At 37.5% G+C, this 13,328-nt stretch overlaps 1 protein-coding gene across 5 annotated transcripts in view; it reads left to right on the plus strand.

The window, feature by feature from the left end:
• LOC128681708 (ankyrin repeat domain-containing protein 50-like) overlaps nucleotides 1–13,328 on the plus strand; it is a 59,126-nt gene that overhangs the window by 26,668 nt on the left and 19,130 nt on the right. For all 5 annotated transcript variants that reach the window (XM_053765819.1, XM_053765822.1, XM_053765821.1 and 2 more), the window contains exons 10-23: nucleotides 683–820; nucleotides 1,322–1,421; nucleotides 2,540–2,639; nucleotides 3,179–3,301; nucleotides 4,454–4,587; nucleotides 5,089–5,247; nucleotides 5,757–5,843; nucleotides 6,519–6,648; nucleotides 6,969–7,032; nucleotides 10,947–11,095; nucleotides 11,457–11,585; nucleotides 11,897–12,076; nucleotides 12,609–12,679; nucleotides 13,033–13,214. In XM_053765819.1, the coding sequence (XP_053621794.1) occupies nucleotides 683–820; nucleotides 1,322–1,421; nucleotides 2,540–2,639; nucleotides 3,179–3,301; nucleotides 4,454–4,587; nucleotides 5,089–5,247; nucleotides 5,757–5,843; nucleotides 6,519–6,648; nucleotides 6,969–7,032; nucleotides 10,947–11,095; nucleotides 11,457–11,585; nucleotides 11,897–12,076; nucleotides 12,609–12,679; nucleotides 13,033–13,214 (1,746 nt within the window). The remainder of the gene's footprint in view (nucleotides 1–682; nucleotides 821–1,321; nucleotides 1,422–2,539; nucleotides 2,640–3,178; nucleotides 3,302–4,453; nucleotides 4,588–5,088; nucleotides 5,248–5,756; nucleotides 5,844–6,518; nucleotides 6,649–6,968; nucleotides 7,033–10,946; nucleotides 11,096–11,456; nucleotides 11,586–11,896; nucleotides 12,077–12,608; nucleotides 12,680–13,032; nucleotides 13,215–13,328) is intronic.

Genomic DNA, 13,328 nt, shown 5'->3' on the forward strand with positions numbered 1-13,328 from the left:
GTGAACACAATACATTTTAAAAAAATTGTGAATATTTCAAAAACGACTTGACCGATTTTGATGCCCCACGAACTTAAAAATTCCATTGACATATCCTACATACCTTTTAAATTTCATCAAAATCGGTCCAACGGTTCTAAAGTTATCGCGTTGCAAACATACATACTTACAAAAAATGTATTTTTGCCAAGTAGAATGTTAGACCTCGCTCGCTTAGCTCGCTCGGTCAATAAAGAGGAAAGATTTTCGTTTTTTGTTTGTAAGGTATAACTCCAAAACTACTAGGTCGATTTTAATGATATTTGGCACAGAGATTGACGAAACGTTCCGGAGTGACATAGGCTAGTTTTTTGTATTATGGTTTTACCATGCGAAGCCGGGGCGGGGCGCTAGTATATTATAAAACAATGTCCTCTGCCGCGTCTGTTTGTTCGCGATAAAGTCAAAAACTCAAAATTTTCAAGCCGTTTTCACCAATATATAGTGATATATATATATATAGTGATTCCTGAGGAAGGTTTCGGCGTATATATTTATTAAAATGCCCTGATCTAAGCATAGCTATCTATAGCATTTTTCACAATGTCAACAACAATGTGACAATGGGAAACAACTATGTTAAGATTATGTTCTTACATAGTAGTTACACATTGTATATAAATAAATAAGGTAACTCTACTAGGTCAAGCGGAAGATGAGTCTGAGTGCGCCACCAGCGTGTGCGCGTTGGTTGCCCGCCACCAGCACCTGTTCCCGCCCTGGCTGCTGGTCGTCATCACCGCCAGGAGGCACGCCAGGTCTATCACTTCTATGTTCACCGGTGAGTGTATATATCGGGGCGTAGCCAGGTTTTAAAAGGGGGGAGGGTAATAAAACAAAACGATCATCATATCGAGTGTGTTATTGCTAACACTGGTGTCAGATCTTATTCAAGTTGCCTAAAAATGACATGACTACTTAGTGAACTAAATTGTCCACCAGTGTGCAAGTTTCCTCACGATGTTTTCCTTCACCGGAAGCAAGTGATGGAAAATTACTATATATGAGTCAGATTGGTATACCATATGGCACGATAGGATACGAACCTTTCAAAAAAGCTAGCTGCGCGCTGCGGCTTGAGAATTTCGGGATAAAAAGTGTTAGGTTATATTCTAACCGTGTACCAAATTTCATAACAATTCGTCCAGTAGATTTTGCTTGAAAAAGAACAAACATACACACATACATCCTCAAAAACTTTCGCATTTATATTATAATAGTCGGATAATAGAATTATTATGATTATAATTGTTTTATTAATATTTGTTATGTTTGGTTGCAGGGTTCCGTAAAATACCATTGGACGAGTTACAACGCGCTCACGTGGCGGCCGACGTGCAGAGATATGTCCTCGCCAGGCTCGACGCTGAGCCTAAATTGCGGTGAGAATACTAGGGGTTCATTCATTCATTCATTTTTTTTTTCATTTTTTTTCGCAAGTAACCGTCATTATACAGGATATTTACATTCAACAAACAAATTTTAATTACTAGACAAAAACAGTACCGAATCTTATTTAATGTTCATAGTATATTATTCGCCAATTTGTATAAACTAAAAGTAAAAGGCGAGACATACGGACAATCAAAGAGTATAACTATTGTATCGCTAACAATTTTTTTATGGAGAAAGTTTTTAGTGGGTTGCTAAAGAATTTGAAAGGTGGTCTAAGTCGGAGAAATCACTATTGTATTTAACTAAACATATATGGAAAAAAATATTTCTGGTATAATTCTTGTGAAGAGGAAGCGGCACTAATATATTTAGACTACGAGAAGAACGAACGAACGGGAATCTGACTTTAGTAAATATTCATTCATCCAGAATGAGAAATCCTTGAGGGATTGTTTTCTCATTCTGAGAACTGCAATACTAGCGCTCTATTGGTACATATTTATATTCTAAAGCTCTGTCCAATCTATCTCGCGATCTCAGCACAAGGGGGGACAAGAAGGGGGTCACTGGGGGTCAACTGTTAGGTCTCTAGGGAATTGCTTAGGGTCGGGATAGCGAGTGGTACAGGGCAAACTCTTGTATTTGTGGCAGGGTCGACTCGTCTACACGCTTAAATAGTCTCCTAAGTAGTTAGATGCATAGTAGCCTGGGGCGAGATTTGTTTGTTTGTTTTGAAGCGGCGGTGGTGTAATGGTTAAGACAAAATCGAGCAACGCCACCCGTTTTTAACCTCCGACGCAAAAAGAGGGGTGTTATAAGTTTGACCGTTAGTTGTGTTTATCTGTCTGTCTCCATAGCAAATCAACGGGTGAACCGATTTTGATGCGGTTTCTTTTTATTATTAGCTAATTTTTATGCGGTGGTTCTTAGATGTGTTTGATCAAAATCGGTTCAGCCGTTGAAAAGTTGTAGCGAAATTAACATTGAAAGTCGGCGGTTTTTTAAGTTGTCTAACAAATAAACTTGTAATAAATAACCAAAAATAAACATCAAATTTCTATGGTTAATACTATTAGCCTTTCTAAATAAATAGTATGTGTTTTAGAGCGCGTGTGTCGAGCGACTCCACAGCCGCGGCGGCCGCGGCGGCAGCGCTAGACCATCTCAGGATCAAGAGTGATGGTTGTTTACTGTATTTGGAAAAGGTACTTTTTTATTCTGACTAGCTTTTCTCATTTCCGCATTTTCTCGTTCTCGTGGCAATATCGGAAAATTCTCTCTTATAAAATAAAAAATACACATTTCTTTATTACAGACACAAGCCCATATTGGGAATACATGCAATACTTAATTGTCTATACATATAATAAAACTGTAAGCGGGCTCTGTCTGTACATAGGAAATATTAAAGAAAAATAATTATGGAGCGTCTTTATAGGACTAATAGAAGCCAAAGCAATGTTATTTTTGAATTTTTGTCTGTCTGTCTAATTAAATCAAACCATTTATTCAGAAATTAGACCTTCACAGGCACTTTTTCACGTCAAATTTTACATTATATAGAGTAATTTCTCACAAGCTACAAACTACTGGCATTTCGGAACGACCACTGCTGAGAAGAAATGCCTAAATGTTTGTTAGTGAATCACGCAATAACTTTTGTTTTTTCCGTCGCTCCGTTTTGTAGTGTAAATACGGACAAACAAATACACTTTCAAATATATAATATATGTATGTATTTCAGGTTCTGGACGGTGTTGCAGACGGATTTATAGGTCTTCGCGAGATCAAAGAGATTCCGGGCACTCTCAACGGACTGTATTTATGGTTAGCGCAGAGATTATTCCACGGCAGACGATTTACTAAGGTAAACTTTGTTTGTTTGTTTGTTTGTTTGTTTGTTTGTTTGTTTGTTTTAAATCATTTTATTATAGATATACAGCCCACCAGCGAGTTCAAAATTGTTGAAGCTGTCGCCGGGACCGACATCGGTCGGACATCATTCGCACAGCGTTTCGACCGCTGCGGCCGCGCGGTCTATACAATCTGGCAATTTTCTTGAGGATGGAATCATTTCCGAAATCAATCATTCATAAAATTGTCATTACTACAGTACAGAGTAATTAATGTACAGACATAGTAAAACACATTCTTTACTTTGTTAAAATTTGAAAAAATTTAATAACAGCGCGAACGCAGCGGTCGAAACGCTCTGCGAACCACCCTTATTTGTTGGTCTGTTTATTTGTTTATACCAAGAACACATGTTAAAAGTGCCTAACGAGAAGGTGTACAATAGTCGACTGACTCCCATGAAATGAATCTTATTTTTGTTTAGGTTTCTGTGATTGTGTCCATCGGACCCGCGTTACAAGCTTAGTGTGGGCCGTTGAGTGTTGTCCATTTATTTATTTTTAACAAGTCGTCATTTATTTGACAAACACATAACATTAAAACTTACGATATTAAATAACAAAAAAAATAAAAAAATAGAATTATCTGTCAAAAAGGCGACCATTACCAATCGCTTACCATTATTTCTTAATGCGACGACTAAAGTGAGTCCTCTTCACGCTCTATCTACTCAACCAATCTTCTTGAAAATTTTGCACACATGTAGTTTGAGGTATGGAGAAGGACATAGGATACCTTTCATCCGGAAAAATAACTATTCCCGTGTCATATTTACGCGGGCGAAGCCGAGGTCAAAAAGCTAATGGAGAAACAGTCGTTTTATATGCATATTAATATTAAAAATGCGAAAGTCTGCCTGTCTATATGTACCTATATCTGTCTGTTCCGCTTTCACGGCTAAACCGCTGGACCGATTTTGATGAGATTTAGTATGCATGTAGCTAGACCCCCGTTCAAACATAGGCTACTTTTTTTTTTTAAATCAACCCCCGATAGACTATAATGGGAGGTGAAAGCTTGTGTGAAAATCGTGTCGCAGATGAATTCACGCGGGCGAACGCACGGGCAAATGCTAATTTTAAATAAAATGTTTCGTCTTGTACAGGTCCGCCTTTTGTTGGACGTGTTACTGGCGGCGCGATGCGGTGTGACAGAAGAAATGCTCTACAAATGTTTGCTGACCAAAGAATATTGTGTTACGAGAGAGGATTTCAACAGGAGACTCCATCTCCTGAGGAGGTGAATATGCAAAATTTACAAAATGATCAACAAGAGCCCAATGGCGCAGTGGTTAGCGCGCTCGGCCTGTGATAGCGGCGGTTAGGACACTCTCACAATGAGCGGTCATTGGATGGGTGACCAAAATTATCTTAAAGCCGTTCAGGTACCAATCCGCAATGAAAAATAAAAAAATATCGAGAAGCCTAACTTAATATTATAAATGCGAAAGCAAGTTTGCTTGTTTATTTGTTTGTTACCTCTTCACGCTCTATCTACTCAACCAATCTTGAAATTTTGCATACATGTAGTTTGAAGCATGGAGAAGGACATAGGGTACATTTCGTCCCGGAAAAAATACTGTTCCCATGGGGAATTTACGCGTGCGAAGCCGCGAGCAAAAGCTAGTTAATAATATACTTATATTTTTTTATTATTTTAATCAATCAAAAAAATTTTTTTGTTTGATTTAAATTGAAGTTATGGCATGAAAACCAGTGATATTTTTTTCTCTTTCCACAGGATTCTAGTGATGGAGCGCAGTACAGGTTACTTGTCGATTTTTCACCACTCGTTCGCGGCGTGGCTGGTGGACGTGAAGCACTGCACGCGGCGCTATCTGTGCTCGGTGCCCGATGGACATGCAGCCTTAGCTATGTACTACACCCTTGATGCTAGAAGGTACATATATATATATATATATATATATATGTATATGGACAAATCACACAGATTGAGCCAGCCCCAAAGTCAGTTCGAGACCTGTGTTATGAGATACTAACTCAACGATACTATGTTTTATAACATACTAGCAGCCCGTCCCGGCTTTGCTTGTGTAAAAAAAAAGATACACCTAAACTCTGGAATCACACGATCTATTGGTGAAAACTGCATGAAAATCCATGCAGGACTTTGTTTTATAATATGTAAGGATACATACGAGACACAGGTCAATCAGAAAAAGAAAATCATTTTCCTTGCGTCATTACCTGACCGGGATCGAACCCGGATCCTCTAGTGTAGCAGTCCGGTGTGATAAAACCCTAAAAATATACTATAGTCTTAAAAGTCATGTCGGAAAACTTTAGGCGACTTGAATAAAATCCGATCTCCACCAGTAAAACACACGTAGACACACTCTGAAAAGAAATGAGAGGACAACAATTTTATAATTGTGAATTTTGTTCCAGACTGACCGCTCTAGAGATACACAATTACGTCTACCACATGACGAATCTTGAGCAACATCTCGCCTCGCAAAAGAAGAAAACTAACGGGTGAGTAGTTTTTGAGAAATCTTCAAATAAAAAAATATATATTGAATGAATGATTTATTTATAAAAGCATGTGCATTCTGTCCAAAAAGTGGAGAAAGAGAGCGTTGTCTCCTGTTGGCTGGCGACACTACGTTTACCAACCAATTTTTACCATTATATTTGCTGTTGCAATGGAAAAAAAAATGTACTTCGTCAAAATTATGTTTTTTTCACTTTCTTGACAGACTTCTTCTCTTCTCCCTTCATAGTCGTATTCCTCATGGCTGAGGGTCGTGGTCATTACGTGGATTGAAACACACACGACAACTCTCTTGGCATTATTAATGGAGTGGTTTGCCATTTACACACACAGTTAATAATCAACCAGTGTGCAGGTTTCCTCACGATGTTTTCCTTCACCGGAAATATTAAACTTATTTCGGCTGTTAGCCCAATATGAGGTCAACAGTTAAACGCTTTTTAGTGTATAAAGTCTGTCAACATTCTGTTGAAGCGTTGTGGTGGTATTAATTTGTGTGTGAAATGGAGAGAAGACAATGGCAAACCACTCCATTAATAATGCCAAGAAAGTTGTTTGTGTGTGTTTCACCCATCGTTTTCAGTCCACGACCCTCAGCCATGAGGAATACGACTATGAAAAAGTACATGGTAAAAACATTTATTTCATTGTTACAGCGAACAATCAGAAGAAGCGGTAGACCTTCATACGTTGTTCCTACTGTGGGTGTTGGATTCTGGCTGTGACGTCGAATCGGCTTTGAGGCGGGAGAACGACTGTCGGCTGCTCGACACATCTACAGAAATGGTAAGAATATTGCTTAACTAGCTCTAGCTAAAAATATCTCTTCCCAGATATTTTTCGAGATGAAAGGTAACCTTCTCCATTTCAAGATGAAGGGTGACCTATGTCCTTCTTCATATTTCAAACTACATTGTGCGAAATTTTTAAGAAGATTGGTTGAGTAGATAGATCGTGAAGAGGTAACAAACAATTTAGTTTGAAGTACGAAAAAAATACGCCTCCAGTGGAAAATTCATGCGGATGCAGCCGCGTGTACAAGCTAGTTTAATTAGTGATTATATGCGCATGCGCATAATACATATGTATATTATTTTTTATTGCAGAAGGATGATGTCGCAGACGATAAAGATGCCGAACCAGATTCAGAAGGGAAGGAGTCTGTTTCAGGTACATGATTTATTTAAAGTCATAGCATATAATCAGTACTAGCGGCCCGCCCCGGCTCCACTCGGGTAAAACCATAATAAAATGTAGCCTATGTCACTCCTGAAGTAAACAAAAATACAAATCTTTTCTCTTTATAATATTAGTATGGATTAGGGTAGACGACATGGTCAGAGAATTGTAGAAAATGTGTATGCTCTAGATAAAATTGATTTGAGATCATTGTGATAATTCATAGACTGTACAATGCTGCTGGATACGAATATTTAAAGTTGGTTGGAAAGTACATTTAAAAAAATTATGAAATTATTAAAACTAAGACAACCATAATAAAAACTATTAAGAAGTCATCTCCATAAACGTAGTATATAATGTAGCTGTCGAACAAACATATCTTTGTTCGCGATCGTTTTAGCACGTTGCTTGTTCGTTTCATTTAGTATAGAGCGTCGTGACAAACATGAGTTCAAAAATGTACGATTGTATTTTTGTCATACCTTTAAAGATTTTATCATTATCACAGTAATTTACTTCACAAATGTTTCTAATAATATAAGGGCCTTCGAATAGACTTTAATCAAAATAACAATTTGTCACCTACCCAATTTAATCTTCTCATCAAAAATCCCGGGGCTTCGCTACCGTGGGAATTTCGGGATAAAACCCTACGTATAGCACGTAGGGTCTATTTTGTTTGGTACACGAGTAGAAGAATATTCAGCATATATTCCTCCCGTGTACCAAATTTCATCAAAATCAGCACGCAAACATTCTTGTAATCTCACATCCAAACTGTCGGATATTTTATAATACTAGTCACCCGGTCGGACAAGGTCTATAAACCTTCGGGAATAAATTGTCTAAATAACAATGAAAACTTCATCAAAATCCGTTACGTGGCTTAAAAGAAGAAAGGGACAGACGCGGAGGGCGACTTACTGTTACTGGTGGCTCGTCCCGGCTTGTCTCGTGTAAAACAATAATATATTATACACCTAAAGCTTCCTCAGGAATCACGCTATCTAGTGGTGAAAATCGTACAAAAACCGTCCGGTAGTTTTTGAGTTTATGGTGTTCATACAGACACACGCGACAGGTAGACTTATTTTTATGTTAGTACCACGTAACCTACGTGGTATTTAAAATACGTCAATTGTTAAATGAGTAACATTTCACTCATAACCCATCTATTTCCAATTTCTAACCGCAAGTCGTAAATGCGCAAGCGCACGTGAAATGAGTTCCTGAAGTTCCCTCTTATGTGGTCGATTTGTCATATGATTTCCATGTAATTTAGTAAAAAATAGGATAAACAGCACCCTATCTATTATTCCAGGTTATATTCTACTCGTGTACCAAATTTCATGACAATCTGTCCAGTAGATTTTGCCTGGAAGAGTAAAAAACACCCATACACACATACATCCTCACAAACTTATAGCATATAATATAAGTATTAATTTGTACGGTTCACTGAACTGTTATTACAATAATGATTTAATACTCATTTTAAAATGAAAAACATATTTCATATCACAGTTTATAAACCTTTCATATATGAACTGTTAAAATAAAGTTTATATTGGAACAGTATTTTTGGCCTATTTTTGTGTATATTTTGTTGTGTAGTGATACATAATTTTGCACATACTGTATGTATCCCGGTAGTAAATAAACACACATATAAAATATAGCCACTATGACTAATAGAAACAAGAATTAATATAACATGGGAAATTTATACTGCTGAAATAAATTGCTGATTTGTGTTACAATAGGAATTTGTGATTTTTCCTTGTTTATAGCTATGTTACATAAATAAAATAGCTTTTTTAAACATCCGTACTGTATTGAAGTAACTATTATTTATAATAGATTTCGTTTGGAAATAATTATAACTCTCATTCTCGCATGTTCCCGCTGCGATTCCGAAAAAAAAATCTGTAATGAACATCTCCTGTCTGTTTTGTGCTAGTCTGAAACGGTTCGGAAAACGACAGAACCCTTCATCTACGAACGAATCGCCGACTGAATGTCTCATCTATTCTGTCGGCGAATCGTTCGTAGACGAAGCTATTGTCGGAGAACTGTTTCAGACTAGTTTTGTGCAAATAAATTATTTTTAATTTTTGAATTATTAATTTGAGAAATAATAACAAATATCCTCTATAAACGTGTGTGCTGCAGCAACTCAAAAATACAACTTATTCTTTTCGTAAAACTAGTCTTTAGCTGTTAAAACATGCAGTTTAACGGTAAATCTTAACCGTTAGGGTGGGTTAGACCATTCAGATTAAGATAACACTAATTACGATAAAATTATCTAATTTGTGTACCGGAATCATTATCATTTCTCTCGAAATATGAACAATGTCCTTATCGTGTCCTTCGCAAAGATTGTGTCATAATGAACTCTATTTCCTCAGTGATTAAGTGTAATATCCCTTGTGTCTTAGTTTTAAAGGAAAAATAAATATACATTGTGTATTGTGTTATTTAGTCTTTAAATTTCAGTAGGTCAGTGCGGTAGTGCGATATTTTATTGTTTTATTATATGTAATTTTATCATTGTGGATACGATTTGCTCTCTTTATGATGATAAGTGAAAGAGTGCTGACATTTTCCGGCACTATTCATTGTTAGTCATTGAAAAGGTATGTCTTTTATATTTTTATCGAATTCTACATTTATAAAAAGTTTTAAATCTAAAACAGCTGTTTCCCGTGACAAAAGTAGCCATTATCACTCTACCGTTTCAACTATCTCCACACAAAAGATCACATCGATTCATTACTCTGTTTTGACGTGAAAAGGACAAATATATAAACACGGTTTCACATTTATAATAGTAGTATGAATTTACCTTGTGGTATATGTAATTTTAAAACAGTTGTTCAGGAGAAAATTATTGATAATAAGGATTAAGATTTTCAAGAAATATTACTCATAGGCGCGATTATAATCTGCTTTAAATTATATTTGTCATAGATATTCCTCATTTTGTTATATCATAGACATTATAAATGTGAAAGTTTGGAAGTGTGCAAGTCAATTTTTGTAACCTAATCATGCTAAATTTACTGACTAAATTTTGGTACACGCGTAGTATTAAATCTAAAATAGCCTTGTTAACCTGTAATTAGTGCCTTTTTATCCTGTAATTAAAGCTTTAAATGTTTCTAGTCTAGTCGTAAAATATCTCTTTCTCATAATGTATATTTCGCAAAATGTCACGAATGTAAATTTGTATTACCTAATGTACAAAACATAAAACAATAATATTTTATTTATTTATCACAAATAGCATAATATAATGATATTAGATATATTGCGCTACGCCTGCCAACATTATAACGTCGTAATTTATTTTCTTTGTTTATAACATATTCTACTGGAAATTCAAATATACATATTTGAATTTACACAATTGAATTGTTACACGCGAAAATCGCAAGAATACAATACATTAGATGTCCCATCTCGACGGGATGGTCACAGCACTAATGCCGTGCTGTGATTGGCCGACGGCACGTGCATTCCGTGGGATTATCGTTCAAGACCCGACATGTTATTTTCCGGGATGAAAGGTCCTTCCTACCCTATGTCCTTCTCCATACTTCAATCTACATGTATGCAAAATTTCAAGAAGATTGGTTGAGTAGATATAGCTTGAAGACGTTACAAACAAACAATCTTACTTTCACATTTAGAATATTAGTTAGGATTCATTGTCAGACAATTAATTATTCTCTAAAGTTTATAGACTCGAAGACGGATCATGTCGCTATTGTACAATCAACAGCACACCAACCTACCCGAATTCATTGCAAACTCGCCGCTATTACCGCGCCATAGAGGTTCATGCAGGGTAACTTGATGTTGACTGTACTTATAAAACTATTTTTATTATTTTTCAGCTGAACAATCGACAATAGAATCCATAATGCCGGAGTTAGTGACAGGCGAAGCGGCGCCACGTTGGCCCCGCGATAGGAGGGTGTTCAAGACACTTCTAGAATTGACTAGAGCAGATTCGATTCCCCTGCAACAGACTGAGGACTTGATGGTGAGTGTCTTATTTCTATTAGAATAGAGTCTGTATTTCCTTAGCTTAGCTTGCTGGCCAGATAGCCTTATATATTATTATGTATAGAGTCTATATTTGCTGAGCTAGTGACATGTGAAGCAGCACCACACTGGCTTCGTGATAAAATGGTGTTCAGTACTCTTTTAGAGCTAACTAGAGTGAATTCCATTCATGCGCGTGCCACAGTCTTATTGCTATAAGAATAGAGTTCATAATACTTAAACACAGCTTGGCACATAACCTGTTAGCTCGTTTTAAGCTTTACTACCAATGCAATAAGAATTATTTATTTTATCTACCATTAACTCTTAAAACTATTAAAAGTCGTCCTTTTTTAAAGCTTGAAGCCGAGAAACCACTGGAAGACGATCCAATAGAAGCTATAGAAGAACCGGTGGTGTTGGACCCTAATCTAGTGTTCGAATTAGCGGCGAAGGGTGACGAGGAAGCCCTTACAGTTTTACTTAAGGTAAATAATTTCGATCTTTATTATAATAACGGTAGGGGTGTTTTCTTTTTATAAGATTTTATTGAATTTGCAAATATGTAACATTTTGTAACACAATTTTGAAGCAGATATGTCCAACCGATTGAGCTGAAATTTTGTACACACGTTTAGTTTGGATGACAATGCGTTATTATGATAAGCATGACCCGAAGGTGGGCAAGGATCGGCTCCGAAAGAAGGAACTTCTCAATGGTTTATTTTGTCATAACAAGTTGAATGCAACATGATCATCGTCAAAAGTTTCCATATATTTTTTTTTATATTATTTACAGCGTTGTCCGCACCTAGTAGAAGCCACCGACTCGATCGGCGGCACTGCTTTGCACTGCGCCGCTCGCGCCGGAAAAGCTTCTTGCTGCGCGGCTTTGCTGGCGGCCGGGGCGAGGTCTGATGCTAACGACGCCGATGGCTGGAGCGCCCTGAGAGCGGCGGCCTGGGCTGGACATACTGAGGTAATTTGGTCACTACTGCATAAGACTTAATGGCTATTTTAGCATATATTAATATAATAAACATAATATTGTTGAAAATTGGGTTTGTCTATCTGTTAGCTGACACAAGACATGACGTGATCGATGTAGGAGACAACCAAGGGCAATTTTGCTGTACGCTTGAAACTCCTCGGCTTTTATGCTCGCCTGGTACTTTATTACTCGAAGCGGCTATTATATTCTCATTGTAAGTCGAGTCACGGGATTATTATCACACTTGTGAAGTCAATGGACTTGTACACCCTATTAGGTAATAAGACTTAAAGCTGGTCTCTTTGGGGCTTATGCCTTGGAGATAAGGGTCATTTTGCCGCGCGTTTCTGGTTTCGACCACGACGGGACCAGGAGATTGGGCGCTTTGCAGGCGACTGAGAAATACTGAGATAATTTTGTCTCTATTGTCTTAGAAATAAGGTTCGTTTGGTCGGACCCGAGATTACAATCTTCATTTGTTCTGTTTATCATTTATATTAATTATTTTGCATTGTTTCAGGTGGTTGAAGTGTTGTTAGAATTCGGATGCGACGTGGATTGTGTAGATGCCGACAACAGAACAGCTTTAAGGTAATTTCACAATTTAACGGATTTTTTTAACGATTTCATTTGACTATCAACCATGATGATTGTGGCGTAAATCTCCATCCTTCAAAAATTTTTGTTTGAATTAACTTGATTGTTTATGAAAACAGAAAGATACAAGAAACTGAAGAAGCATTAGCAACGGCGGGTCTTTCCCATGAAGGGATTTCTTCCTGTCAGCAAAAAGATTTATTTATTTATGTATCAATTTATGTACACAAGAAACTTAAAATATAAATTACATTATAAAAAATGAGTACTAATTTAAAATGAAATCTTTTCCAGTAGAACCTTTGTTTTTTGTCAGTTTTCATGCAATCATAACCTAAAATCTCCAGGGCGGCAGCTTGGTCCGGCCACGAATCTGTCGTCTCCCGTCTTCTAGCGGCGGGCGCTAACCCCGACGCGGCAGACGCCGAGGGGCGCACTCCGCTGATAGCGGCCGCCTACATGGGCCACGCCGACATAGTGCGGGCGCTACTTGACGCCGGCGCTACCGTCGACCACGCGGACGAGGATGGTGAGTACCAGGATATCATAATAGGAGGAGCGCACTAGCCTACATGGGCCACGCCGACATAGTGCGGGCGCTACTTGACGCCGGCGCTACCGTCGACCACGCGGACGAGGATGG

This window comes from Plodia interpunctella, chromosome 28 (assembly GCF_027563975.2).
Source record: "Plodia interpunctella isolate USDA-ARS_2022_Savannah chromosome 28, ilPloInte3.2, whole genome shotgun sequence".
Taxonomy (NCBI): Eukaryota; Metazoa; Arthropoda; class Insecta; order Lepidoptera; family Pyralidae; genus Plodia; species Plodia interpunctella.